Source organism: Melospiza georgiana, chromosome 22 (assembly GCF_028018845.1).
Source record: "Melospiza georgiana isolate bMelGeo1 chromosome 22, bMelGeo1.pri, whole genome shotgun sequence".
Lineage (NCBI taxonomy): Eukaryota > Metazoa > Chordata > Aves > Passeriformes > Passerellidae > Melospiza > Melospiza georgiana.
This window is the reverse complement of record NC_080451.1, coordinates 5,926,039-5,951,157: the sequence shown is the minus strand read 5'-3', so window position 1 is coordinate 5,951,157 and position 25,119 is coordinate 5,926,039. Positions and strand designations below refer to the sequence as shown.

Genomic DNA, 25,119 nt, shown 5'->3' with positions numbered 1-25,119 from the left:
ATGGGGTCAGAGACCCCCAAATCCTGTTCTGATGGGGTCAGAGCCCCCCAAATCCTGCCCTGCCAGGGTTAGAGTCCCCCAAATCCTGCCCTGATGGGGTCAGAACCCCCCAAATCCTGCCCTGCTGAGGTGAGCCCCCCCCAAATCTTACCCTACCAAGGTCAGAGCCCCCCAAATCCAGCCCTGCCACAGTCAGAGCCCCCAAATTCTGCCCTGCAAGGGTTAAAGACCCCCAAATCCAGCCCTGCTGAGGTCAGAGCCCCCCAAATCCAGTCCTGACAAGGTCAGAGCCCCCCCAAATCCAGTCCTGACAAGGTCAGAGCCCCCCCAAATCCACCCCTGCTGGGATTAAAGCCCCCCAAATCCTGCCCTGCTGAGGTGAGAGCCCCCCAAATGCAGTCTTGCCAAGGTCAGAGCCCCCCCAAATGCAGTCTTGCCAAGGTCAGTGCCCCCCAAATCCTGCCCTGCTGGGGTCAGCACCTCCACCCGCTCTGCAGGATCCTGGTTAATGAGGAACTGAGCCTTTAATTATAAAACTGGTGAATGAATGAAAAACGAGGGAGGGGTTCAGGGGCTTTGGGGGGGATTTGGGGGAGGCAGGGCAGTGTTTTCCCAGCCATCTGCACAAGCACAGGAGCTCAGGGGCATCGTGGGACCTCTGCCCGTGCCAGGGGTCATTTGCACAAGCCCAGGGACTCGGGCACGTGTCTGCACTGCACATTTTCACTGTGTGTCACTCACAGTGACAGTCACACGTGCACGGTGCCTTTTGTACGTGGTGACATCTGCACGTGTGCAGGGCACTAGGCACAGTGACAGCTCGGTGACATTTGCACACACAGGGCACCTTTTGCTCGGCTCAGGCAGTGTCTGCAAGTGCACAGTGGCACTGGCACAGGGACATTTGTGTGTGCAAGGCACTGTTACCCACTCGCACGGTGACATTGGCACAAGCACAGTGACATTTGCCCGCTCCCAGCACCCCTCCAGCTGCACAAGCCCTTTCCCCCTGTGACCCCACCCACTAATTATCCCCCTAATTACCTCACCCCAAAGAAGAGGGCATGCCCAAGGGCGTCCCACCCCTCACATCCAGCTTTGCTGCCTCTACCCCCCTTTCCACAATCCCAGCCCCTCCCAAATCCCTCCCGGGGCAGCAAATTGCTTTAACCCGAAGAATTTTAAAACAAAATAAATCACTGAGCAGACAACAAAACCCAAGTTTAGGGACAAATTAACCCGATGAGTTAATTTTTTTTCCCATCTTCGTGTGGTCCCTGGCTCCTCCACGCATGTGACGAGTTGGGCACCAGGGTCAGTCCTCAGCCAAGGGACCACAGAGGCATTTTGGGACCCAGCCCCACGGCGTTTCGCTCAAAGAGGGGGTTTTATCCGCCGAGGCTCCAGCTGCCATCCCAAATCCCGCAGTGGCTTTGGGATAGGCCAGGGAACGCTGCTAATTATAGGGAAGGAACCATGTATTTACAGAGGCAGCTCCCAGCACCAAACCACCGGCGGCTGCTTTTGCTCCGCTGAGTCTCTCTGTTCTCTCTCTCTCTCTCCTCTTTCCCGGGCGCTGCTGTCCACAGAAAAAAAATAAAAAGGGGGGATGAATTAAAAATAAATCCCCCCTCGGTGATTTGCGAGAGGCACTTTAGCAGAGGAGGAGGAGGAGGAGGAGGCCGAGGAAGGGCAGGAGGAGCGGGGTGGCGGCGCGGGCGGCGGCGTTGCAGTGGCCTCGGTTGGAGCCGATGCAGGCGGCGTAGGCCATGGCGTGGGGGATGTAGTTCTGCTCGTGCACGCCGTGCAGCAGGTGGGCCATGGGCCCGCGGGCGAACACGGCCACGTCCTCGCCGCCGTGGGTCTCCTGCCGCAGCGGCACGGCCGACTGCGCCTGGTAGTCGGCGTGGGCTGGGGGCAGAAGCGAGAATCATCGTTTAAGAACCCAGCAGAAGTGAGAATTGTTTTGAGAACCCAGCTCGTTTTGGCCGAGCTGGGCTGATTTTCAAGGGGTTTTGGTCCGAAACGCACGCACCGAAATCCACGGCAGAGACGTTTTCTCGCTCGCCCGCCACGATTTTATAGCCGGGGCCGTTGCCGTAGAGGATGGAGGTGAAGGGTTTGCGATCCACGTCGCTCTGCATCGGGGCCAGACCTGGCGGTGGGGCACGGTCAGCAGGACGGGATCCCTCCATGATGTCCCTGAGCTGTGCCCAGGGTGTCCCCACGATGTCCCGAGCTGTGCCCGGGGTGTCCCCCAGCTGTCCTAACAGTGTCCCTCAGCAGTCCCCACGGTGTCCCCAAGCTGTCCCCAAGGTGTCCCCAGCCTGTCCCTAGGGTATCTCCAGGCTGCCCCCAGGGTCTTCCCAAGCTGTCCCCAGGGTGTCCCCCCCAGCAGTCTCTGGGCTGTCCCCATGGTGTCCCCAGGGTGTCCCTCAGAGTGTACCTGGGCTGTCCCTGGGGTGTCCTTGAGCAGTCCCCAGGGTGTCCCCCAGCTGTCCCTGGCCTGTCCCCCAGCTATCCCCAGGGTGTCCCCAAGCTGTCCCTAGGCTGTCCCCACAGTGTCCCCCGGCTGTCCCCAGGCTGTTCCCATGGTGTCTCCAGGCTGTCCCTCAGCTGTTCCTGGGGTGTCCCCACGATGTCCTCAAGCTGTCTCTGGGCTGTCCCCCAGCTGTACCCATGGTGTCCCTGGGGTGGCCCCAGTCTGTCCCAGGGTGTCCCTGAGCTGTCCCCCAGCTGTCCCCAGCACCCCGGCCGGGCAGGGCTCACCAAAGATGGGGTTCCCTCGGGGGGTGTAGCCTCCAAAGGTGAACACGTGCGAGTGGTCGGCGGTGACGACACTGAGCGTGTCCTGGGTGGACGTGAGGCGCGTGGCCAGCCCGATGGCCCTGTCCAGCTCCACGGCCTCGTGCAGCGCCTGCTTCGCCTTCCCCTCGTGGTGCCCGTGGTCGATGCGGCCGCCTGCGGAACCGGGCACCGCTCGGCCTTGCCCTCCTCTTCCCAGCCTTGCAAGCCCCTTTATTCCCTTCCTGTGTCCTCCCCTCACCCCATTGATCCCCCCCTTTTTGCATCCCACATCCTCCCTCTTGCACCCCAGCCCCTTGATGCCTCCTTCTCATCCCCCTACCCTCTATCTGTTTTAGCACTCCACCTTCACCCCTTTTATCCCTCCCTGTTTTGCACCTTCATTGCCCCTGTTACCCCTCTTTTTGCAGCCCCCCATATCCCCTTTATCTGTCACTTGTGTATCCCCCACCACCCCTTTATCCTTCCTCCCTGTCATCCCCTTTTTCTGCACTCTCATCTCACCATTATCCTCCCTTTATGCACCATCACCTTAAATCCCCGTTTTTGTTCTTTCATCACGCCCTTTATCATCCTTGTCCATCTTCCCATCCTCACTTTTTGTACCTCCCCTTCATCCAATTCCCCCCCTTTTTGCACCCTCTTTTGCACCCCATCACCCCCTTTTTCCTCTCCTTTTTGTACCCCTATCACCCATTTTCTTCTCCTCTTGCACTCTTCTTTTATAGAATCCCTCCCTTTTTGCACCCCCATTGTGCCCCATTTCTGCACCCCCACGAACTCCCCCACCTTCAACCAGGAGGAAGAACCCTCGGGGGTTTTTCTGGAGCATCCTGATGGCCACGGACACCATCTCGCTGAGGGACGGGTCTGTATCATTGTTCCTGTCCAGCTCGTACATCATGTCCCCTGGCTCGAAGAGGCCTGGGGACAGGGACACTGCTGGAGACATCCTTTTCCACCAAAAGAAAAAGGGGGGGGCCAAATCCTGCTCCTTGTGCTGACTCGAGTGTTTCACACACCGCTGGATCCAGGAAGATTAGATAGAAGCCGGACAATCCCAGCCCTTCCTTCCTCCTGCCCTGCTGGATTCCACATTCCAGTTGGGATGGGAATTTCACTGCTGACAAAAGAACTGCATCCCTAGGAGGGAGATGTGCCCCAGGGTGGGAGCAGCAGCATCCTTGGGGGTGTTACATTGTCCTTGGTGGGCAGCACATCCTTTGAGGGCACACCAGGATGGGGCACCAGCATTTCCAGGGAAATTGCAGCCTCTTTGGGAGGTGGCAGCAGGAGCACCACCCTTGGGGGTGTAACAGCATCCCTTTGGGGTACCAGCATCCCCAGGGAGGTAACAGGATCGTTTTGGGGGGTACCAGCATCCCCAAGGGAATAGAACCATGTTTGGGAGCTACCAGCACATCCAGGACAGGGCACCACCATCCCTTGGAGGATAACTGGGCACTGCAGCTGCCCCAGCAGCCCAGGGCAGGACAGGGGTACCCATAAAGCACCCAGCTGATGCCAGGGCACCCGTGGGTGCAGGGACTCACCCAGCAGGAAGTCAACACGGGTGAGGTTGAGCGCCAGCAGCCCTCGCCGGTGCCACACGTACTCAGCAACCTGGGGACAGGGGACAGGCGTTGCCACCTCTCCATTGCTTCTGCCATCCCTGGTGTGCTCCCCAGGATATTCCAGCCCTAGGAATGGCTCTGCAGGGTTACGGGGGGGTGATGTGTGTGCACCCCAACCCCAGAATCCCTGTCACCTTGCCGCGGGGCTTGGCCTCCCGCCACGCCTGCACCAGGTTCCGGCCGTCCAGGCGGGTGCCCCGCTGCTTCTCCTCGTGGGGATACTCCACGTCACTGGCATTTCTGGGGTACATGTATTTCCGCCCTCCACCCAGGATCACCTGCAAAAGAGGGGTGGAAATGTAGTTTTAAATACTTTAAAATTGTTTTTAATCTCCCCCTCCAGCTGGAGTTTAATAGAGGAAGACCCCAAAGGGGCGGAGCGGGATGTCCAGGAAAGCCCTGGAGTTGTGGGCAAAAACACCCGAGGAATTTCACCTCGCTCAAAATAACTCTGAATATCTCCCTATTAATTAAAACCCAGGACAAAAATAACCATTTCCAGCAGGGATTTGGCTTTTTGAATATTTTTTTCCCCAATCTGTGGGAAGGATGCTCCACATCGGGATCCCCACATGAACCCGCTGGGATGGAGCCCCATCCCGCGGCTCTCCCTGTTTGCTTTGGAGCCTGATTTATTTGGCCTCTGTTATTTATAACCAAGCAGAGATTTTATGGTTTTTTTGTATTTTTTCCCCCTTTCTCTGCGTAGAAGGTGAATTATAAAGCTGCAAAACACCAACGCCAAAATTATTAACAAAAAAGAAGGGAAAAAAATTCTTTTCCCCACTATATAATTATTTCCAGCCTGGGACAGAGTTAAAATTATATTAAAGGGAAAAAAACACAGCAAAAGAGGCTATTAAAGAGCTAAATAACAGGCTGGGATGTTTTGCTTTGGGGCTATTTTGAAGGACAGAAGAAGATTTATTTACAGTGCTGAATTTCTGCATAAATCCACAGTAAGGAGCAGAACTTGGGGAAAAAGGAAGAATTTTGGGTCTGGGAAGTACGGGAAGGGAGGAGGCTAAGATGGATTTGTGGGGCTTGATCCTACAGGTGCTTGTGGTGCAAGATCTGTGTTTGAATTTCCTGGTCCCATGTCCACCTGAAAGTGCTGGTACCTCACCCATGGTGGTCCTGGTCCCATATTTGGTGAGGGCCCCAACTCTGTACCCATGGGTGGTCCTGGTTCTGCACCCATGGGTGGTCCCAGCCCATCATTGCATTGGGGTCCCAACTCTGCACCCATTTGTGGTCCTGGCCCCATATCCACCCACAACCCTGGTTCTGCACCCGTGGCTGCTCTCAGCCTCACATTTGCAGGGGTGGTGCTTGTCTTGTACCCACTCACAGTCCTGGCCCTGCACCCCTTGGTGGTTCCAGCCCAGTATCTCCTGGGAGTCCTGGCTCTTCAACCACTGATGGTTCCAGCCCAACATCTCCTGGGAGTCCTGGCTCTTCAACCAGTGGTGGCTCCAACCCAGCATCTCCTGGGAATCCTGGCTCTTCAACCAGTGGTGGCTCCAACCCAGCATCTCCTGGGAATCCTGGCTCTTCAACCACTGGTGGTCCTGGTCCCACATCTACCCACAGCCCTGTCCCCGCCCTTGGGTGGCTCCAACCCGCACCCCAGGCTGTCCTGGTCCCATCCCCCTGCCTGTAGGGCACATCCCTGGTGTCCTGATCCCTACCTCGATGTCAGGGATGTTCTCCACCAGCTGCCGGGCGATGTCCTTGCAGCCCCCCTCCAGGGCGTCGGGGGGCATCTCCCCATCCGAGTACCAGTCGCGGTTGGCAGAGTGGGCGTAGGCGGCGCTGGGCGTGGCGTGGGTCACGCGCGTGGTGGTGACGATGCCCACGGCCTTGCCTGCGCCACCAGTTCAGGGGACAACGGTGAGAACAGCCCCAAACCGCCCGCTGGAGCTGCTGCCCGGGAGTCTCTCCATCCCTCACCTGCCTCCTTGGCCCAGCGGAGGATGGAGGTCACCTCCTGGCCCTTGGTGGTGTTGCAGCGGTCCCGGGTGACGCCGGCGCTGACCCCCAGTGTCCCCTCGTTGGCTTTGACCCCGCAGAGGTAGGCGGTGGCCGTGCCCGCGCTGTCGGGCACCTGGGCGTTGGTGTTGTAGGTCTGGAAGGTGGGAGATGGGTGAACCCCATCGTTATCACCACCACCATTGCGTTCAACACCCCCAGTGCCACTGACAGCACCATTCCCATCCTGGGGCTTCCCTCCCTGAGCTGTTTGGCTGCGCCAGACCCCCATCCCACCTGTGTCCCCTCTCTTTTGCCCTTTGCCCCCCATTTCACCCCCTGCTCCCTCCACCGTGAGGGCACATCCCTCCCTCACTGCATTTTGCTGCTTTTAGCCTTTTTTCAGTCCATCTTTTGGCAGGGAGACGGAAGCCACTGCCATGGGCATCCCCGCGGGGTGAGCTGAGGTGGCTGCTGGCTTCCAATTTAATTATTATTTTAAAATGTTTTGTTCAGCAAAACGAGCCCGGCAAGAAGCAGGGGGGTCCCGTGGTGGCGTCCCGCAGCCGGCGGGCTCCTCCTGTCCCCTCCCCGTTCCCACGGCCGGCCCCTGGCACGGCCAGCGGGCACCGGAGCCAGCTGCCTTCGCCCGCCCCTGACCTAATTTCAGCTCGGTCGATGCCTCCCGCCCGTGGCCTTGCGGTGGGTGCCGCGTCCCCGTGGGGGCTCACCTTGGCCAGGGCCACGAAGGGGAACTTGTCCATCTCCAGCAGGCTCTCCTCGCCCTGCCCGTGCAGCTGCCCTTTGAGGATGCGGGCGGCCGTGACCGTGGAGACGCCCATTCCTGCGGGACAGTGTCAGCCGCGCCAACCCCGCACAGACCCCGCTCATCTCCCCTTAGCCCGATGTCCAGTTTATCCCATCGCTCAGCTCATCGATTTTTGCAAGCCCAGTTTATTGTGCAGGCAGTTTATCCCAGCTCCCAGTTTATCCCAGTAGCCACTTCTCATTGCAAAGCGAGTTTATCCCAGCTCCCAGTTTATTGCAACACCCGACTTTTTGCAAATCCAATTCACTCTCCAGCACATGGTTTATCCCAGCACCCACTTCATTGCAATCCCAGTTTATGCCAGCATTCAAATGATGGCAAAACCAATTTACCTGAGCACCCAATTCTTTGCTAGTTCAGTTTATCCCTACACCAGGTTACTGCAATCCCAGTTCATTGCCGAACCCAATTTTTTGCAACCCAGTTCACCCTGGCACCCAATATTCATTGCAAACCCAACTTATTGCAGCACTCAACTTACTCTAAATCCAGTTCATACCAGCACCCAGTTTACCCCAGCACCCACCTTAACACGAACCCAAACTGATTGCAGCAACCAATATTTTTTGCAAATCCAGTTTCTCCAGCACCCACAAAATAAATTGAGTTTACTGTAAACTCAATTTACCATAGCACCCATTTTTTTTTTGTAAATCCAGTTCGTTGCAGCACCCAGTTTACCCCAGAACAGATCTTTTTGCAAACCCTGTTCACACCAGCACCCAACTTACTGGAACCCCAGTTTATCCCAGAACACAACTCACCACAGCACCGATTTTTCCACAACACCCAATGTGTCAAAGCCCCAGTTTATCCCAGCACCCACTTTATCGCCCCACTTCAAGCACCGCTCCGGGGTGGGTGCTCCCTCCCATCTCACCGTCCCCCAGGAACAGGATGAGGTTCTTGGCCACGTTCTGGTTGAGGCGCTGGAGCCGCAGCGCGTTCCTCAGGGTCTCCTGCGCCTGCCGCCGCCAGTACTCGGGGTCCTTCTCCCTCTCTGTGGGGGAACGGGCTCATAGCACCCCACAGCACAGCTTTTGGGGGGCTGCCCCTCCAAACATCACCTACCCGGGACCAGCGATGCCGAGCAGAGCTGGGCGAGGAGGAGGAGGACGAGCAGAGCCTTCATCCTGAGTGGGTGCTGCCAGGAGAGAGCTGCAAAGAGGGTGGCACCTGCTCGTGCCTCAGTTTCCCCACTGAGAACTTTGCCCTGGGGTCAGCCAAGCGAGGACGGAAAGAAATGTCCCCTCCGATGTGACCCCCGTGGGGACATGCCAGCTCCCCCCCCACCCTGCCTCCCTGGCCATCAGTCCCATGAGGCGTCACCTCACTGTCACCAACGGATGGCCCCTGTGGCACAGCGATGTCCCCATCACATGGCCATGTCCCCATCACATGTGTGCTCCCCTTCCATGCCCATGTCCCCATCATGTGCTTGTGCACCTCTCGTGTGTCCCCATCATGTGTCCCTGTCACCCCTGTGTTCCCATCCCACATTCATGTCTCCACATCACATCTCCAGTCCCATCACACACCCGTGTCCCCACCACGTCCCCTGTGTGTGTGCCATGTCCCCAATGTCCCCACCACCCACCCCTGTCCCCATCCCTATCACACACCTGCGTCCCTGTTGCATTTCTGTCCCTGCTGTGCACCCACGTCCCCACATGACCACATCCCATGACACATCCATGTCCTCGCTGCACGCCCGTGTCCCCATCCCGTGCCGGTGTGCCCGCCACACGCTCATGTCCCCATTGCATGTCTATGTCCCTGTTGCACACCCGGGTCCCTATAGCATCTCCGTGTCCCCACCACACTCCCGTGTCCCCTGGCACTCTCCTGTCCCCATCACCCGCACATCCCCTCCCCTCCGCCGCACGCCCCCTCCCCGGAGAGCCTCCCTGCGTGCCCCGGGATGGCAGCGGTGCCCCCGGGGGTCCTTACCGGGGGTGGGGGCTGTCACACTCGTAACCGCACTAACTTGGGTCCCTACACCCACGTCCCTCTGGGCGGCGGGAGGAGGCCGGGCCGGGGGGACCGCGAGCCCTTAAATCCCCCCGCACCCGGCCTTCGCCTCCTCCTCCTCCTCCCCTTCCTCCACCCTCCCCCTGCTGCCAGCGAGGGGGGGCGGGAGGAGAAAAGGCCACAACTGGGCTTACTGGTGCCCTCTGCCGGGTTATACTGGGAGGACTGGGAGGACTGGGGAGCACCGAGCCTGGCTACAAGTGCTGAGCAACCCTCCCCCTCTTCACACGCGGGAGTTTGGGGTGCCTCTCGGCGGGGTAGATGTGTGTTTTGCCCGATTTTGCATTATTTTCACCCAAACTATGCTAGCTGCACCAGCGAGGCGTTGGGGTGGGGGTGATGGAGATGAGTGGGGTCTCCCTGCCTCAGTTTCCCCGCACGGGCTCCTGCAGCAGCCCACGAGAGATCCCTGGTGGGATCCCGCGGCATTGCTGTCCCACAATAAACACGGCGTCGTGACGAGCGCGGGGGGACGGGGTGACCCCAGCCTTGCCTCAGTTTCCCCGTGCCGTGGGCGCGGGGGGCTCCGTGACCCGCGGAGCCGTCCGTGACCTCCCAGAAGGTGGCGGTCTCAGCCCAAAAATCCGCTCCCCGTGAGCCTCGGGGTGCAACCGGGGGAGCCCCAATACGGCCGCGATGCCAGGGGACGGGCACGGCGCCTTGCGGGCCCTCTCCCCTTACCCCTTCCCACCCTCTCTTCACCCCTCAGCACTCCCCGGCCTTTTGGCAGCCCAGCAGAAGCGATTTGCAGCCCCGTGGGTGCGATGAGCGCGTCAGTGCTCAGCGCAGGGGGCGGAGGTGGCACCGCGTGTCCCCCATCCCTGTCCCCACGGCCGGGCAGCCGCCGCTGCTTTTCGGCGTGGGGAAAGCTGCACCCACCCGTGCTTTCCAGCCGCGGGCGTGCACCAGTGGCTGCAGCTGCGGGCGTGCAAGCAGCACACGCGCGCTCTTGCACGACCGCGCGCGTGCCCGTCGGTGGCCCCGCTCGCTCGGCCACGCGCGTTCGCAGGGGCGCGCTCCCGCGGCCGGAGCCCCGAGCGCTGTCCCCGCGGCCCCGAGCGCTCTCCCCGCGGCCCCACGTGCTTTCTTTCGCCCTTGCACAAGCGGCCGCCGCCGGGATCGCGCCTTGCACGCCCGCCCCAGGACGCCACATCCCCTCCGGCCATGGAGCCGGGGCTGCCTCTGGGGGATGCTGCCGGCAGCGCCGGGGCACGCGGGGCCCCCCAAACGGGGCTCGGGGCCCCCCGAAAGAGTTAAAGGAGGCGTGCGGGAAGCCCGTCCCTCCGCGGCCCCATTGGTTTCCCATCCCAGGTACATCCTTTGCTCGTCACCCTCGCCACCCTCGCTAGGCCGCGGCGGCGTCACGAGCGGTGCCGGGGCTCAACGGGCGCTCGCCCCATCGGGGCCGGGGCCGGCGGGAGTGGGGTGACGGCCATGGTGAGTGGGGGGGCCCAGCGACACCCCCAGATCTGGGGGTGGCTGAGTGGGGGCCGTTCGGCCGAAGCGGGGCGCCGGGTGATGCATCTCCCGTGAGATGCTCTTTGTAACCCCATAGGATCCCCCCCCGTTGCATCGCGGGGGACCCCCCGGCATCCCCGCGGGACCCCCTTTGGATCCCCGAGGGACTCCGTGAGACCTTCATTGGACCCTTAAGGGATCCCCCATTGCATCCCAAGGGACCCCCCCCCAAGACACCCCCAGGGACCCCCGGTGCACCCCCGAGCACCCCTGGGTGCCCCGCTCGGGCCCCCCCGCCGCTTTTTCTTTGTGGCCAGGGGGGTCACCAGTGGAGACCCCAAAGTGGGTGCCCCCCCCGGGTGCCCCCTCAACTCCCCCGCCGCCCCCAAATCCACTCTTGACCCAAACTCGCGGGGGTTTGCTCCGTGTTTCCCTCTGCAAAGAGAGGGGGGCGCCCCCCACCCAACTGAACCCACTTTTGTGGGGCTGTTTGCGAACACCCCCAAACTGGGTTGTACTCCTCCCTATTTTTTTTATTTTTTGAGTTTAACCCCTTTTTTGCTGCTTTTTAAGCTTTTCTCAAAAAAATTTATTTTATCTGCACTCAGGGCTCCCTACAAAACAGGGGGCTCCCCCAAAACACTTTCCCTGATTAACACCGACACCCCAGGAGTTGCTAATTACCCCCGGACATCCTAAGTGGCAAAGCTGAGCCTCGCTGGGCGCTGGCTGCGGGCTGCAGAGGTGCGGGGGCACCCATGGGTGCCGGGGGTGGGCACCGCTTTGCCAGGCGGGGCTTTGGGGGCGCGGGGGTGGCTTGGGGGGCTCAGAGGGCTCAGAGGGGAGTTGGGGAGCTGGAGGGGCTGGAAGGAGGCGAGGAATCGCCATGGCGATCGTGGCCGCGCTTGCTCCGAAATGGCGCCCGGACGGGAATTGAAAGCGGCCGGCGGAGGCTCGGGGTGCCCGGTACCGGAGCGGGGCTCGGCTCCCCCGGCGGGGCAGAACCGGGCGCTGGGGGCCCCCCGGGCCTTCCTGGGGGTGTGCGGGCTCCGAGCACGTGAGGCTTATTGTTTATAGAGCGAAGGAGAGATTTGGGGTAAAACCATTATTTAATGCTGATTTTTATAAGATTTTTATAAGTTGTAAAGAGAGTGAAAATCCCTCGCGCGGGGGGTAAAGCGTGGGTGTCCCCCACCCTGTTGGAGCGGGGAGAATGGGTTTTTATTCGGATTGAAGCAAATAAAGGCTTGGAGGGGGGAGGTGTATGACAAAACCTACCCGACAAAAAGGGGTGCTCCTGCTTCACCTGCTGGAGAGGATGAGGAGCACCCCGAGGTGCTGCTATGGCCACAATATGAAGGATATGGGTGTTAAAAATACCTCCCGGGCCCGATTTCCCCTCAAATTAAAGATGCTGGGGGTCGACCCTAGTGCCTCTCGGGGGTGTTTTGGGGAACTCGGGCTCAGTTTTGATTCTCTGATTGCTGGTACAGGGTTGAGCCAGCACATCTCTTGTGAAAGAAGAACAGAAAGGGATTCTTGTTTTGGTCTTTTTCCTTGTTTTCAGGCTGGGGTAGGCGGGGTGGGGGATCGCTGAGGGGAAAAAAAGATTGCATTTCCTCAGGAAATGGAGTGAAAGCTGGGATTCCAGGAATTTGGTGTTGCAGAGCCGTGGGGGCTTCATGGATCCCCCCCCTCCTCTGCGTGAGCGGGGATTTGTGCCCGGAGCTGCCAATTCCAGCCATGTGCGAAGAACTAAAATAGGTGGAAAAAAGTGAAAGGGGTGGGAAAAAATAGGATCTAAACAGAGATTTTCCCCACGATAAAATCTTGCAGTTGAGGCTCTTTTGCCTCACGGTTCTCAGGCTCCAGGCGGGCGCCCAGGGGAGATTTTGGGACTGCAAACAGAGATTTCCGTACAACCGAGGAGGGAAACCACCTCTTTGTTTTAACCCTTTTTCTTCCCCAGGTGAGTTTTGTGGTTAATTAAACTGAGGCTGGGATTTGGGATTCGGGGAGAGGATTAGACTTGTTATTAAGTGTGCAAAGGGAGGTTTGGGAATGCTGCTGTTGGAAACAAGGCTGAGAACCGGTGCTTTCATTCTGCCTGGAGAAACTGAGGCGCGGCTGTGCGGGGTTTGGATCAGCTCATCCCTTTGGGATTGATGGCAGCGGGACGGGGACATCCAGAGGGGTTTAAATCCCCTCCCTGCGCTGATTGCGGGTGAAGGGTTGTGAGTGGTGCCACTCGGGCTATCGGTGGCAGGGTCAGGGTGGATTTTGGGGTGCCCAGCGCCTCGGTGGGGAGTGGAGCGTTGTTTGCTCCATCGGGAGACAATCTGGCTGGATGGCAGGGCAGTGCCAGGGGGAAGGAAACAGCGGCGGCGGCACGATAAGGGCCGGCTGCCAACCCGTGAGGTTTTCCTTGTTTTTCTGCCGGGGATGAGATAAGAGCCGGGCACAGGCACAAGATAATGCCCGGGGGACACGGCGCCGGGAGGGAGCCAGTCCGCAGCTGAAATTCCTGGTGCTGTCGCTTTTGGGTGCTCGCAGGGACGTGTCCGGGCGTTTTACGGTGCGCGGGGTTCCTAGAGCCGGGAGTGTCGGGGAGAAAAGCCATTTTCCCTGCTGCCAGCCTTGCCCAGGTGCCTGGCACTCCGGGGTGCCCTGGCACAGGGGGGTCGCGCTCCCCGCTGCAGGGCGGAGGTGGATCCGGATTTATTCCAGGCTGAAGGGGAGGTTGCACAACGCGGCCCCGGGGGAAAGTGAGGCGGGTTCGGGCTTTGCTCAGCTCTTGGCTCCGGCCCTCTTTGCTTTCCATAACCATCCTCCGGCGTTTGTGTAGTGCTTTACTACCTCTGAGCCATTCGGGATTTTGCTCCCTGAAGGAGGAGGTGGCTTTGGAAGGTGTGTAAACCTTCCTTCTCCTTCATCTTTTCCTCATTCCAAGGCCACTGAGCACCTCTGTTGCTGATCTCCTGTGCAGATGTCGACCTACAAGCGGGCAACGCTGGATGATGAGGACCCCCTGGAGTCTCTTGGTGACAGTGATGGATACCCCAATGGCTTTCAGGTATGGCTTCATGTGTCTTTTCAGGGAGGAAAAAGGGGATTTTGTGTCCTGGCAAGCAGCAAAGGGGGTGCAGAAGGGTTTTCTACCTTTGACCAATATCTGGGGAGTAAAGTCCAGTGTGGGCAGAGCCATGTTGGCTCCTGCCACTGCTGCCCTTCGCTCCCCTTTTGGCACAGGGAGCCAGCAGGGCCATATCCTGCCTGCACTGTTTCAACACTCCACCTCCCAGCTTTTCTGCTGCCAAACCCCTTCCCAGTATGGCTGGGGTGAGCAATTATCCAAGCACTGGGAGTTTTGTCCCCACACAAAAGGGGATTAGGTTAATTCCTCCCTGAGCAGTGGGAAAGCAGCTTAAAGAGGGCTGAGGGTGGCAAGAAAAAACTCCACCAGTGCCAGTGTCCAGCCTCACCAGGAAAGGTTCGGGTCTGGAGAGACCCTCTCTGTCCTGGCCCCAATCCCAGCTCCATCAGTCTCTAGAATTGTGTTTCTGCCCCAAATGTGTTTTTAGTTTTCCCGGCGGGGCCGTCTCCGCTTGCCGTCACATCGAGGTGTTTCCTGGGGATGTTTTTGGCTGAGTGGGAGTATCCTGTTGAGGCATTTTGTGATGCAGCCCCCACCCTGTCCCAGTGCTGGCAGCGGGGACGGGGACAGCCTTGGGGTTACGCTGTGCTCGAGGAGGGGTTCAGGGTGGCACGGGACAGCAGGTGAGCCCTCCAAAGCGCTCGTCCCGCTCCCTTTCCTGCCATTGTGCCGCCCTTCCTGCCCTGTTTCTGGAAGGCAGCTGCTGCCTTTCCCAGCCCAATCCATGACGGATCCCTCGCCGGGGCTAAATTTCTGCTGTGGGCTGTGGGGAGCGAAATGGGGGCTGCGTCAGCGAGTTTTTCTGCCAGCGGGGAGACGACGCTGCTGTTCCCGCAGGTGAACTTCCGCGGCTCGCGCGGCAGCCGGGGCTGCTGGGCCGAGCGCACGCGTGCCGAGAAGCAGCTGCTGGTGCTGCTGGGGGTGCTGGCCGTGCTGCTCGTGGCCTGTCTGCTGGGACTCATCTTCCAGTACAGAGCCAGTAAGTCCTTTGCTCATTTTTGGGGGGCCAGAACGCCCAGGAAAGGGAGGATCTTGGGTTCGGTCTCTGCCTGTGAACACCGAGGCAGAGCAGCTTGTCCGAGCAACAGCAGGGATGGTTTGTTCAAGCTTTGAGCAAACAGCTGTGCAGGGATCCTGCTTTCTTGACCAGAGTGGGTTGCTGGGGAGTTCCCAGAATATGTTATTTGGTGCAAAGGTGGGATGCTTAGCTGCACTCCTCAGCTCAGGACAGGATTCTTGGGTATCAGACAGGATGTTCAGGTGTGGAGTGGGATCTTTGGGCTCAAGACAGCATGGCACCACTTCACCCCAGGGCGAGATGCTGAGATGCAGGATAAGGTGTTTCTCTGATCTTTTATCCTGGAACTTGATGGCTGAGCACAGGATGGACTGTTTCTCTGTTGCTTTGATTTTTTAAGATTTTCTAAGCCTTCTGATGTTGACATCTTGTAGCGAACTTTCTCACACACTTTCTGTAAATAACGCACTGTTTTGCATTCCTTTATAAAAGAAGAGAAAGTTGACAGACTAACAGTCTGTCCAGTGTCATTGGAGAGATGGCACTGTCACCTTCCAATCCACTATCACTCTTGGAAAACTATAAATGTTGGTGTCAGAAAATAAACTTCCCTTTTTTCTTCATCTTGAGGACAGCAGTGTGCACTTGTGTTCTTTCATGTCCTATAATGATATTTCTCTGCATCCTTCACCCCAGGGTGGATGACTGGGCACTGGGCAGGATCTTTGGGCATAAGATGAGATGCTTGCCCTGGGATAGGATGATAGGGCAGGATGCTCAGACATAGATCAGCATGCTAGTCCATATTGCTTGCCATAGAGCATGGTGGTAAAGGTCCAAGGTGGGATGCTCAGGAACCAGGTGGGATATTTGCCTGCATCCTTCAGCTCAGGGCAGGATGCTCTGTGGTGCTGCTCATTTTGCTCAGCAGAGGAGCTGACCCTGTCCCTGTCCCCCAGGGCCACCTGCCATGTGCCTGTCAGAAGCCTGCATCTCCATCACCAGCTCCATCCTCAGCTCGCTGGACCGCACGGTGAATCCCTGTGAGGATTTCTTCAGCTACGCCTGCGGGGGCTGGATCAAGGCCAACCCCCTCCCCGATGGTCACTCACGCTGGGGCACCTTCAACAACCTCTGGGAGCACAACCAGGCCATCATGAAGCACCTGCTGGGTGAGTGTGTGGGAGCAGTGGGACCCCGCAATGCTCAGGGGCCTCAGTGGGTCCCGGGGATGCCAAAAACATCTGCATGCAAATTCAAGTTTGGAACTGAACTCCAGCATCAAACCAGTCTGTGACATGTGTGCTGTGAGGACATTAAGAAAGGGATCCTGGCTGTGTTTGCTCTCCTAGATGGTCCTGAGATGTGGTGTTGTAGTCTGTGGTGCTGAGTAGGGAAAAGGCCTCTGTGCTGTAAACCCCATGGTGGCATTCCCAGGAGCTCTGAAATTCAGGATGTGCATTCCAGACTGCGTCCAGAGGCTGTAGTGCCCCAGTATCACCCCAAGGATATGTGTTTTTCCTGTGCTATGACTTCCAGCCTTTGTGAGTAGCCATTTAGGGGACTGGCTGCTAGTTTGGCCGTTTTGGGGGGCCAGAACTCCCCCAGCAAAAGGAGGGTCCTGGCTCAGGCTCTGCGTGCGAACGCCGAAGCAGAGCGGCTTATCCCAGCAACCGGCGGGGACGGTTTGTTCAAGCTTTGAGCAAACAACTGGCTCCTTATCAGCACTTTCCACTGCGCCAGGGCTGATTATCTGGAAAGAGAAGGTTTGGGAAGAGTGTTGTCTTTTGAGAGAAAGGGGGTGGCGCGGGAACAGCTTCGTCCCTGGCTTTTCCCGCAGAAATCTGGCGCTGGTTTTACCGGGAGAAGAGACTGGGCCTCCAGCCAAGTGGTCGCGGTCGGCATTTCCTTGAATTCCTTGGAGCTGAGGGACCTTTAGTTAATAAAACCACACAGCTGGGAAGCCAAAGGTGCAAGCTGTGTCATCAGGAAAATAAATTAAAAAAACCCCAAAATCCCTCTGGGAAAGTAGAATTTTAGCTGGGGAGATGAAAGGAAGGTTTTGGAGGCAGAGGAGAAAAATGGGTTTATTGTTCCTTTTTGCAGGAATAAATAATATAGGTCTGGGGGGCACCAGCACAGAGGCAAGGGCAGCACCCGGGGCTGGATGATGCTGGGAATATCAGAGCTGCTGGAAAAATAAAAATGCTCTTTGTTTTTTCTTTCTTTATCTTTTGTCCCCAAAGAGTTGGAGCAGTCACTGTGGGTGGGAAAGGAGAGGGGGAGCAGGAGGCCAGGAAGGGATGGGGCCAATGGGATGCCTTGGGGGCATGGTGGGGACTACTGGGACAATCCTTGGTGCCTTTCTGGAGCCTGGCCTTGCCCAGAATGGAGCTGAATCCTTCTGGGTCCAGCAGATGCCCATCCCTGGAGCCCCATGTGATTCTCCCTGGGTACCTCCCACAGAAAACACCACGGCCAATGTGTCCAGCGAGGCAGAGCGCAAGGCACAGCGCTATTACCAGGCCTGCATGAATGAGAGCAAGATCGAGGAGTTGCGTGCCACCCCGCTCATGGAACTCATCCAAAAGGTTTGTCCTTGTGGAAAAGCCATCTTCCCTCTGCAAAATGGGGGGAAAAGCTCAGTCATGGGCAGTCCCAGCACCCTCCATACTCCATTCTTGGTGCTTCCTGCAGAAGAGCATATCCAGGTCAGACAGGCAGAGATTTATAATCCTATAGTGGGGCTTTTTAGCCCCCTTGCAAGATGTTTTCCCCCAGGATGGATATTGAAGCAATTTCAGGTGGTTGTTTCTTACTCAGAAGTTGTTTGCTGTCTGTCCCCAGCTGGGTGGCTGGAACATCACAGGTACCTGTGCTGGTGACAATTTCAACGAGATGCTGCGGGAGGTGACGGCGCACTATCGCACCTCGCCCTTCTTTTCCGTCTACGTCAGCGCCGACTCCAAGAACTCCAACAGCAACGTCATCCAGGTGGATCAGTCAGGGCTGGGCCTGCCATCACGGGATTACTACCTGAACAAGACTGAGAACGAGAAGGTGAGGGTGTCAGGGGAGACGTGGGTTGGCTGGGGGATGCCGTGGGTGGGTGAACCTGCTGTGCTGATCCCACCTGTCTGACCATGCAGGTGCTCGCCGGGTACCTGAACTACATGGTGCAGCTGGGGATGTTCCTGGGAGGCACCGATGAGGAGTCAACACGGCAGCAGATGCAGCAGATCCTGGATTTTGAGACGGCCTTGGCCAACATCACCATCCCGCAGGAGAAGCACCGGGATGAGGAGGTCATCTACCATAAAATGACGGCAGGAGAACTAAAGGTAGGGATGGAGCTGGTGAGCTTCCCCATTCTGCTGTGGTTGTGTGGTTCCCCATTCTGGGGTGGATGGGTGGAGGTGACGCAGCTCCTCTGGGAATCCTGACACCAGCTGACACAGCCTGGGAAGCTCTTGTGCAATAGCTTGGCCCACGTCCTCCTTGGGGAAATCCTACCCTGACCCTTCCTCCCAGCCTCTGGACCACCCCTGGGGCCAGCAGCTGTCTGACTGCAGCACTTATGTCCTCCTGGGACTGCTGCCCTTGGACGTCAGCCTGGTCACCTCCCAGTGTCCCCAGAGGGGCTGTAACTTGTGTCAACATCTCTGACACCCACCCCACTTTCTTTTCCTTCTTTGTGGGAGGAAATTGTTTACTCCCCTTCAACCTTTCAAGGATGCTGCTGTTATAGGAACTGACCTCTGCAAAATCAGCTGAATTCATCAAATGGGGATTGATGCAGCCACTTCCAGCTCAAGAAGCAGCTGCCACCCCCTGTGATGGTTTTTAGGTCCATAGCAGCGCTGTGGCTTTTGCAGGAGCTGGCACCAGCTGTGGATTGGATGCCCTTCCTCTCCACGGTCTTCTACCCTGTGGAGCTCAACGAGTCAGAGCCCGTTGTGGTCTATGCCAAGGAGTACCTGGAGCAGGTCTCTGACCTCATCCTGGCCACGGATAAGTGGTGAGAACCCCCAGCCTGTGCAGAGACCTGGGTACCCAGGGTGGGCAGGAATGTGCTGCTGCCTACTCACCCCCTCTCACCATAGTCTCCTCAACAACTACATGATCTGGAACCTGGTGAGGAAAACCAGCCCTCTCCTTGACCAGCGCTTCCGGGACGCCGAGGAAAAATTCATGGAAGTGATGTATGGGACGAAGAAGGTGAGGGTGAAGTCCTCAGTGCCCCTGAATCACCATTAAAATGGTGATGGCTTTTTATCCCAAGGCCCTCTCATGTGGCATCCAAACAGTAGAGATGTGGGGCAGCTTTTGGGGTGGCAGAGGGTTGGATGGGCCAGGTGGTGCGAGGAGTGGGAATGTAGAGGGCTTTGTTCCGTGCCACCGCTGATGACCACCTCCTGTCCCATGCAGAGCTGCCTGCCACGCTGGAAGTTTTGCATCAGTGACACGGACAACAACCTGGGCTTCGCTCTGGGGGCCATGTTTGTCAAGGCCACCTTTGCTGAGGACAGCAAGCAGGTGGTACGTCCCCAAGGCAGCAGCATGCGAGTCCCGGTGCTGGGAAGGTCTCTACAGTGGTGGAACTGTCGGGGCAGACAATGTTTCTCTGTCCACTGTGGGTGGGAAAGGAGTTTCTCTGTCCACTGTGTTGCATTCACTGTGCATCTCCGCGTGCCGGGCTTTTCACCATGTGTTGTCTTGGCCTCCCAGCCTTTTTCTTCCCTGTGGTGTGAAGGTCCTTGACCTCTCTGGGACAGGAAGCCAGCTCTTTGGACTGACGCTGCGCTGCCTTGTTTTGTCTAGGCGGAGGAAATGATCGCGGAGATTAAAACTGCCTTCGAGGAAAGCCTGGAGACCCTGCAGTGGATGGATGAGGAGACAAGGAAATCAGCCAAAGAGAAGGTGAGGCACTGGTGGCTGCGCTGGGGAGAGGATGAAGGTGGAGGATGGCATAACAGGGCGAGCCTGTCCTCCATTTTTGGCACTGAGAGCACTCTGGGCCTTGTCACCCTCCAGGCAGATGCCATCTACAACATGATTGGCTATCCCAAATTCATCATGGACCCCAAGGAGCTGGATAAAGTGTTTAATGACGTGAGTAGGTCAGATATGTCCCCTGGGTTTTCTGTAGGAGGTACAGGATGTGTCTGTATCACCATGGCCTCAGGGCAGCCTTGAACCCCAGGTTTCCTCCTGAAGAGTCTTGCTGATGTCCTTGGCCCTTCTCTTGGGATTTCTCAGAGAGCTGTGGGCCGGTCCTGGGGTGGCTGGGGCTCTTGGGATCCCTGCCTGGGAAAAGGAGGAGCTGTTTTCCGTAACGGTGATTCATTTCCCTCCAGAGACTCTACAGATGTGGAGAAACAGGAGAAGCCATAGCTCTGCTGGCTCTGGAGGCTCAGACATGACTGTGAAGGGAGGAGTGGGGCTGGGCGATCACCACACACCACTCACGCCTTGTTCTTTTGCAGTACGAGGCCGTGTCCGACCTCTATTTTGAGAATGTCATGCAGTTTTACAACTTCTCAGCCAGGGTCACGGCTGACCAGCTCCGGAAACCGCCAAACCGGGACCAGTAAGTCCTCTGCTCCACTTCCCTGTTGTACTCAGTGGGGAATATCAGCATATCTGGAGCACTGGGATTTAGTGTCCACTAGCCTGTGCTGGTTTTGAGGAGATACATTTAGGACAATGGCTTTGCAACAAAAGTGGATGTTGTTGGAGCAAACACTGGTGGTGGCTTGTGTTGCCATGTTGGCCATGTTTTGTTCCTGCAGGTGGAGCATGACACCTCCGACGGTCAATGCATATTACTCTCCCACCAAGAATGAGATTGTCTTCCCTGCTGGCATCCTCCAGGCCCCCTTTTACACCCGTGCGTCCCCCAAGTAAGAGCCATGGCAAAACAGAGAGGGCAGGATTCCCAGCTTTCCTCCTATATCCAAATCTCTGACTAAGTTTCATGGCTGTGGAGAGCAAAAGCTGCTCTCTTAATCTCTGCATTACCCTCCTGCAGGTCCCTGAACTTTGGTGGGATTGGCGTGGTGGTGGGCCATGAGTTGACACATGCCTTCGATGACCAAGGTACGACCATGGCCAGGTGGGTGGGCAGCTGGAGGGGTGGCCAGTATGAGATGAAGAATCCACTGTGTTTTTGCAGGCCGGGAATATGACAAAGATGGCAACCTGCGTCCCTGGTGGAAGAATTCCTCCGTGGAGGCCTTCAAGCATCAGACAGCGTGCATGGTGGAGCAGTATGGCAACTACACTGTCAACGGTGAGGCGGTCAATGGCAAGCACACCCTCGGAGAGAACATCGCCGACAACGGGGGCCTCAAGGCTGCCTACCGGGTAGGACCACGGGGCTGGGGGAGATTCAAAGCGGAGGGACATGGTGTGGTGGGATTTGTGCTGTCTCCTGAGCCCACTATGCTCCCTGGTTTTCAGGCATATCAGAACTGGCTGAAAAAGAATGGAGATGAAGAAACACTCCCAACTCTCGGCCTCACCAACTACCAGCTCTTCTTCGTTGGCTTTGCACAGGTACATGTGGTGGCCTTGGGAGGGTGAGCACACAGATTTTTGGAGGTGGAGTATGCCCAGATGGGATTGGGAGGGTGTGATGGCAAAACAGAGTCCTTCTTATAGTGGATGGAGAATGAGATTGGGGTGGTGCTGGTTACAAAGGAAGAGAGAACTGCAGCTCGAGCTGCCTAGGCCCCTGTCACGCAGGCCGAGAGGTTGGATTCAGCACTGGACTGGCCCCATGGTGATGGTGTCAGTACTCAGCCCCCTTGCCCTCCATTTGCAGGTGTGGTGCTCAGTTCGCACCCCCGAGAGCTCGCACGAGGGGCTCATCACCGACCCCCACAGCCCCTCGCGCTTCCGCGTCATCGGCACCGTCTCCAACTCGCGGGAGTTCGCCGAGCACTTCAGCTGCCCCCCGGGCTCCCCCATGAACCCCCTCAAGAAGTGTGAAGTCTGGTGATGGGCGAGTGCCCCAGGGAGCCGGTGGCTGGTTGCTTTGTCCTCTGCCAACAGCTGGGCTTCCCCCGTCCTTTGAGGCTCAAACCACTTCTCCATGCCACGGAGAGCCCGACTCTTCAGCCGGAGCAGTGTCTGTGCCCCGGCTTTGTCCGAGGTTCAACCCACTGTGAAAACTCCTCATCCCCTGCTTGTTGGTGACATGACTTCGGTTTGGGGGTCTCTTCTTTGCCACCATGACCGGGCCAAGTGCCGAGGCACTGCCTGTATTTACACACACAGCGCTCCAGCCTGACCCACCACATGGAAAACCCCTCTGTTTTGGAGGTGATAAAGGGAACCCCCAGCAGTGGCAGGTTTGTCTGCGTGTCTAAATACACCTGCTGTACCACCTTCTCTCCAAAGATGCGCACACGAGGGTGGAAAGTATTTTAAGATATATTTTTTTGGGGGAGGGGGGGAAATACATATATTTTTTTCATGTGTTGTTGAATACACTGGAAATTTTCAGGGAAAATGCATTTAAAAGCCTTTTTTTTAGTAAAAGATTAGTATATTTATTAATTTTTTTTTACTTAGTGCAGTAGGTGCAGTACCCTGTGGTGACAGTCCCTTGGCAAGGGAAGCTGGGTTGGGCTGTGGATATCTTTCCAGTCTTGGATCCTGTGTTTCTCTGGGAGGGACTATCCTTAGAGGATGCTGATGGGAAAATTAGGGACAGCAGGCCTGGGGACAAGGCTGGAGGATGCTGCAAGTCAGAGAGGCTGTGCCGAGATGCTGCAGCTCCTGGGATTAGCTTTAATTTCAGAGCGTAAAGGGAAAAACTGACGTAACCAAAGATGTAACCAAGGTGGTGATGGGGTGGATGAAGCATCCTGTTCTCCCTCCTCTCTCCTCTGAAGCCAGGCCAGCCAGGATTTCCTGGCCCTAAAGCTTCCCAGACAAGTGCAGGCGGTTCCTGCCGCTGCTTCTCTCATGCCGAGCCTGCCCTCTGCCTGGGAAACTGCAAGCCCCAAAAGCACCACGTGCCCCCAGAGCTCTGTCCCTCCACAGCTGCTTTGGCACCAGTGTGAGAAGTGATCAGGATGGGGCTGAGGGACTTTTTTAAGGGATGTTTTTAGTACCTGTTTTGAGGGGAAAGCACTGACAGGAGCTCAGGTGCTGTGTGTTGTCTTCTTGCTCTAGACAAAGCAGAGACCTAGAGGGATTTTTAATATTTATATGTAAAGGGAGGGATGGAAGGGGCTGGGTTTTTGTAACTATTTTTTCACCCTACGCGTGAGGCTTATTGTAATTGAAATAATAAATACTTTTTACTGGATATGGAGCTGATCATGACTTGAATTTTCTTATAGCAGGAGGGTCTGCATCCATTTATTTGTGCTCTTCTCCCTGTCTACACCACTGAGACTGTCCTGTGCTGACAAAACTGAGCCGTTGAGCCTTTTCCTAGCCTGTGCTTGGTGACCTATGCCTCTCTTGGAGGCTAAATCCAGGGGATTTTTGCCCAAAAACCTCACTCTCACTGCAGGTGGCTCTTTGCTTTCCATCTCTATGGCATGGCCCCACACAGCTCCCTGGCAGGGAGGTCTTTCCCAGATGCTTTTCCTTCCTCCTGGGTGAATTTTTGGCTGGCTGGGCTGCGGTTGGATCCAGCGGCACTGGCCCTGTGCAGGTTTTCCTCCAAACTCCCTTATTTATGGCTTGGTGATGCCTCACCCCTGGGCTGATGGTTATTACCACACCAAGTGCTGGGTACTCCTTTGCTGTTTAACCTAGGAATTGTTGGTACTTTGGTACTGGTTATAGTTTATTTAGGGGGGATGTTGGTAGTGTTTGTTTATTCAGTGTCATTGGTGGTGAATCCTTATCTGGAAGCTTGGGGTAGGTGGGGTGTTGTTGGTTATGGTCTTGGGATAGGGTTGGTTGTGGTGGTGGGACTTGTTATGGGGGGCGTGTTGGGGTTATTAGCAGATGAGGGGACGGGTTTGTTATTGGGGGCTGGATTTGGGGCAAAACTAGGAGGCTGCAGCCCACTGGTAGCAAACTTTTGGGGCTACAGAGTGCTTCTGCTGCTGGCACGGGCAGGACTGAGCCAGCAGTGAGCTGGGGCCATGGGTGTTGCATAAATAAGACATTAAAATACATCTCTGACTGTTTTTACCGTGTTTTCTCGCCCAGACGGAATGGAAATGTAGTAAATAGCCCTCACTCTCTGCTTGCTCACTCGGTGTGAGGCCCTGGGCTTCCTGCAGCGCTGAGAGCGGCCGCGGCCGCCGTTGTTTTCCCCGAGATCCGCCTGGAAATGGCGCAAACCCGCAGAGGGCGGTGGAGCCGAGAGAATCGCTGCTGCACATCCAGGGCTGGGCTGGCAGGAACCAGCGATGTTACCCGAGCCCTGGCTGGGTCTGGATGTGGCCCCACGTGTTTGAATTGTGGTGGAATACCTGCATTCCTAGGGAAAGAGAGGAACAGCGTGGGTGTAAGGCAAAGAGGAATAGAGTGGGGCTGGGTGAGAGGGTGTTTTCCCAGCTGCAAAGCAGCAAGGAAGGGAGCACAGGCGTCAGTCACATGGAGATGCTGTTAGAAGTGGTTTAACCATCCAAACAGGAAACACTTTGGCTCTCTGGGATTTAGTTGCAGGGAGGGACCAGGCAGGTGATGGTTCAGGGTTAGGAAGGACTTTGAGGGTGACCATGAGCTGTGTTGTGGTGGGGGACACTGTGGTCAGGGATAGCCCCAGGGCAGGAAGGGCTTCGAGGGTGACCATGAGCTGTGTTGTGGTGGGGGACACCGTGGTCAGGGACAGCCCCAGGGCAGGAAGGACTCTGAAGGTGACCATGAGCTGTGTTGTGGTGCGGGACACTGTGGTCAGGGACAGCCCCAGGGCAGGAAGGACTCTGAAGGTGACCATGAGCTGTGTTGTGCTGGGGGACACCGTGGTCAAGGCTGCCCGTGCTGGGTGCAGGTAGGAGGAGTTTTCCTCCCGGGGAGGCTGTGGGCACAGGGTGAGCGGGCAGGAGTGAATCATCCTGCTCTGTGCCAGCTCCTGGTGTGGGCTTGCCTGGTCCTGGGTGGTATTCGCTTTATTGTGCGCTCAGCTGTGCCTTGGAGGGCTGAGCCTGGGCAGGGGGAAGAATGGGGAAAGCTCCAAGCAGGACCTTTTTGGGGTTTTTTTTGTGGTTTTTTTTTTTTTTTTTTTTTTTTTGTTTGTTTGGTT

General features: G+C 57.1%; 2 protein-coding genes across 4 annotated transcripts; one reads left to right on the top strand and one right to left on the bottom strand.

Annotated features, from left to right (window-relative positions):
• Window positions 1-1,136: 1,136 nt before the first annotated feature.
• ALPL (alkaline phosphatase, biomineralization associated) lies at window positions 1,137-9,295 on the bottom strand. The gene is made up of 12 exons (XM_058039337.1): window positions 9,190-9,295; window positions 8,311-8,397; window positions 8,120-8,239; window positions 7,142-7,254; window positions 6,393-6,567; window positions 6,131-6,306; window positions 4,574-4,717; window positions 4,359-4,428; window positions 3,595-3,729; window positions 2,770-2,961; window positions 2,036-2,155; window positions 1,137-1,911 (listed from the first exon to the last, which is right to left on the bottom strand). Exons 2-12 carry the CDS (start codon window positions 8,369-8,371, stop codon window positions 1,655-1,657), a joined length of 1,563 nt encoding a protein of 520 aa, XP_057895320.1. The 5' UTR covers window positions 8,372-8,397; window positions 9,190-9,295; the 3' UTR covers window positions 1,137-1,654.
• A 1,262-nt stretch (window positions 9,296-10,557) lies between these two features.
• On the top strand, window positions 10,558-22,154 carry ECE1 (endothelin converting enzyme 1). Of its 3 annotated transcripts, none has more exons than XM_058039276.1 (18): window positions 10,558-10,581; window positions 13,715-13,801; window positions 14,720-14,861; window positions 15,860-16,072; window positions 17,367-17,491; window positions 17,748-17,960; window positions 18,050-18,241; window positions 18,776-18,918; window positions 19,004-19,118; window positions 19,329-19,439; window positions 19,722-19,820; window positions 19,935-20,012; window positions 20,387-20,490; window positions 20,693-20,803; window positions 20,932-20,999; window positions 21,076-21,266; window positions 21,363-21,458; window positions 21,727-22,154. In XM_058039276.1, exons 2-18 carry the CDS (start codon window positions 13,715-13,717, stop codon window positions 21,901-21,903), a joined length of 2,265 nt encoding a protein of 754 aa, XP_057895259.1. In that variant the 5' UTR covers window positions 10,558-10,581; the 3' UTR covers window positions 21,904-22,154. The 3 variants fall into 3 exon arrangements, with proteins under 3 accessions (XP_057895259.1, XP_057895258.1, XP_057895257.1); XM_058039275.1 differs by lacking the exon at window positions 10,558-10,581 and adding an exon at window positions 10,623-10,707 and having other exon boundaries at window positions 13,679-13,801; XM_058039274.1 differs by lacking the exon at window positions 10,558-10,581 and adding an exon at window positions 10,629-10,707.
• The last annotated feature ends 2,965 nt before the right edge of the window (window positions 22,155-25,119 follow it).

Coding starts and splice junctions, on each gene's coding strand:
- ALPL (XM_058039337.1), bottom strand. CDS start 8,371: ATGAAGGCTCTGCTCGTCCTCCTCCTCCTCGCCCAGCTCTGCTCGGCA. Junction 4,429..4,573: donor AGGCCAAGCCCCGCGGCAAG/GTGACAGGGATT, acceptor CCCTGTCCCCAG/GTTGCTGAGTACGTGTGGCA. Junction 1,912..2,035: donor CGTCTCTGCCGTGGATTTCG/GTGCGTGCGTTT, acceptor TTCTGCCCCCAG/CCCACGCCGACTACCAGGCG.
- ECE1 (XM_058039274.1), top strand. Junction 13,802..14,719: donor GATACCCCAATGGCTTTCAG/GTATGGCTTCAT, acceptor CTGTTCCCGCAG/GTGAACTTCCGCGGCTCGCG. Junction 21,459..21,726: donor TCTTCGTTGGCTTTGCACAG/GTACATGTGGTG, acceptor CTCCATTTGCAG/GTGTGGTGCTCAGTTCGCAC.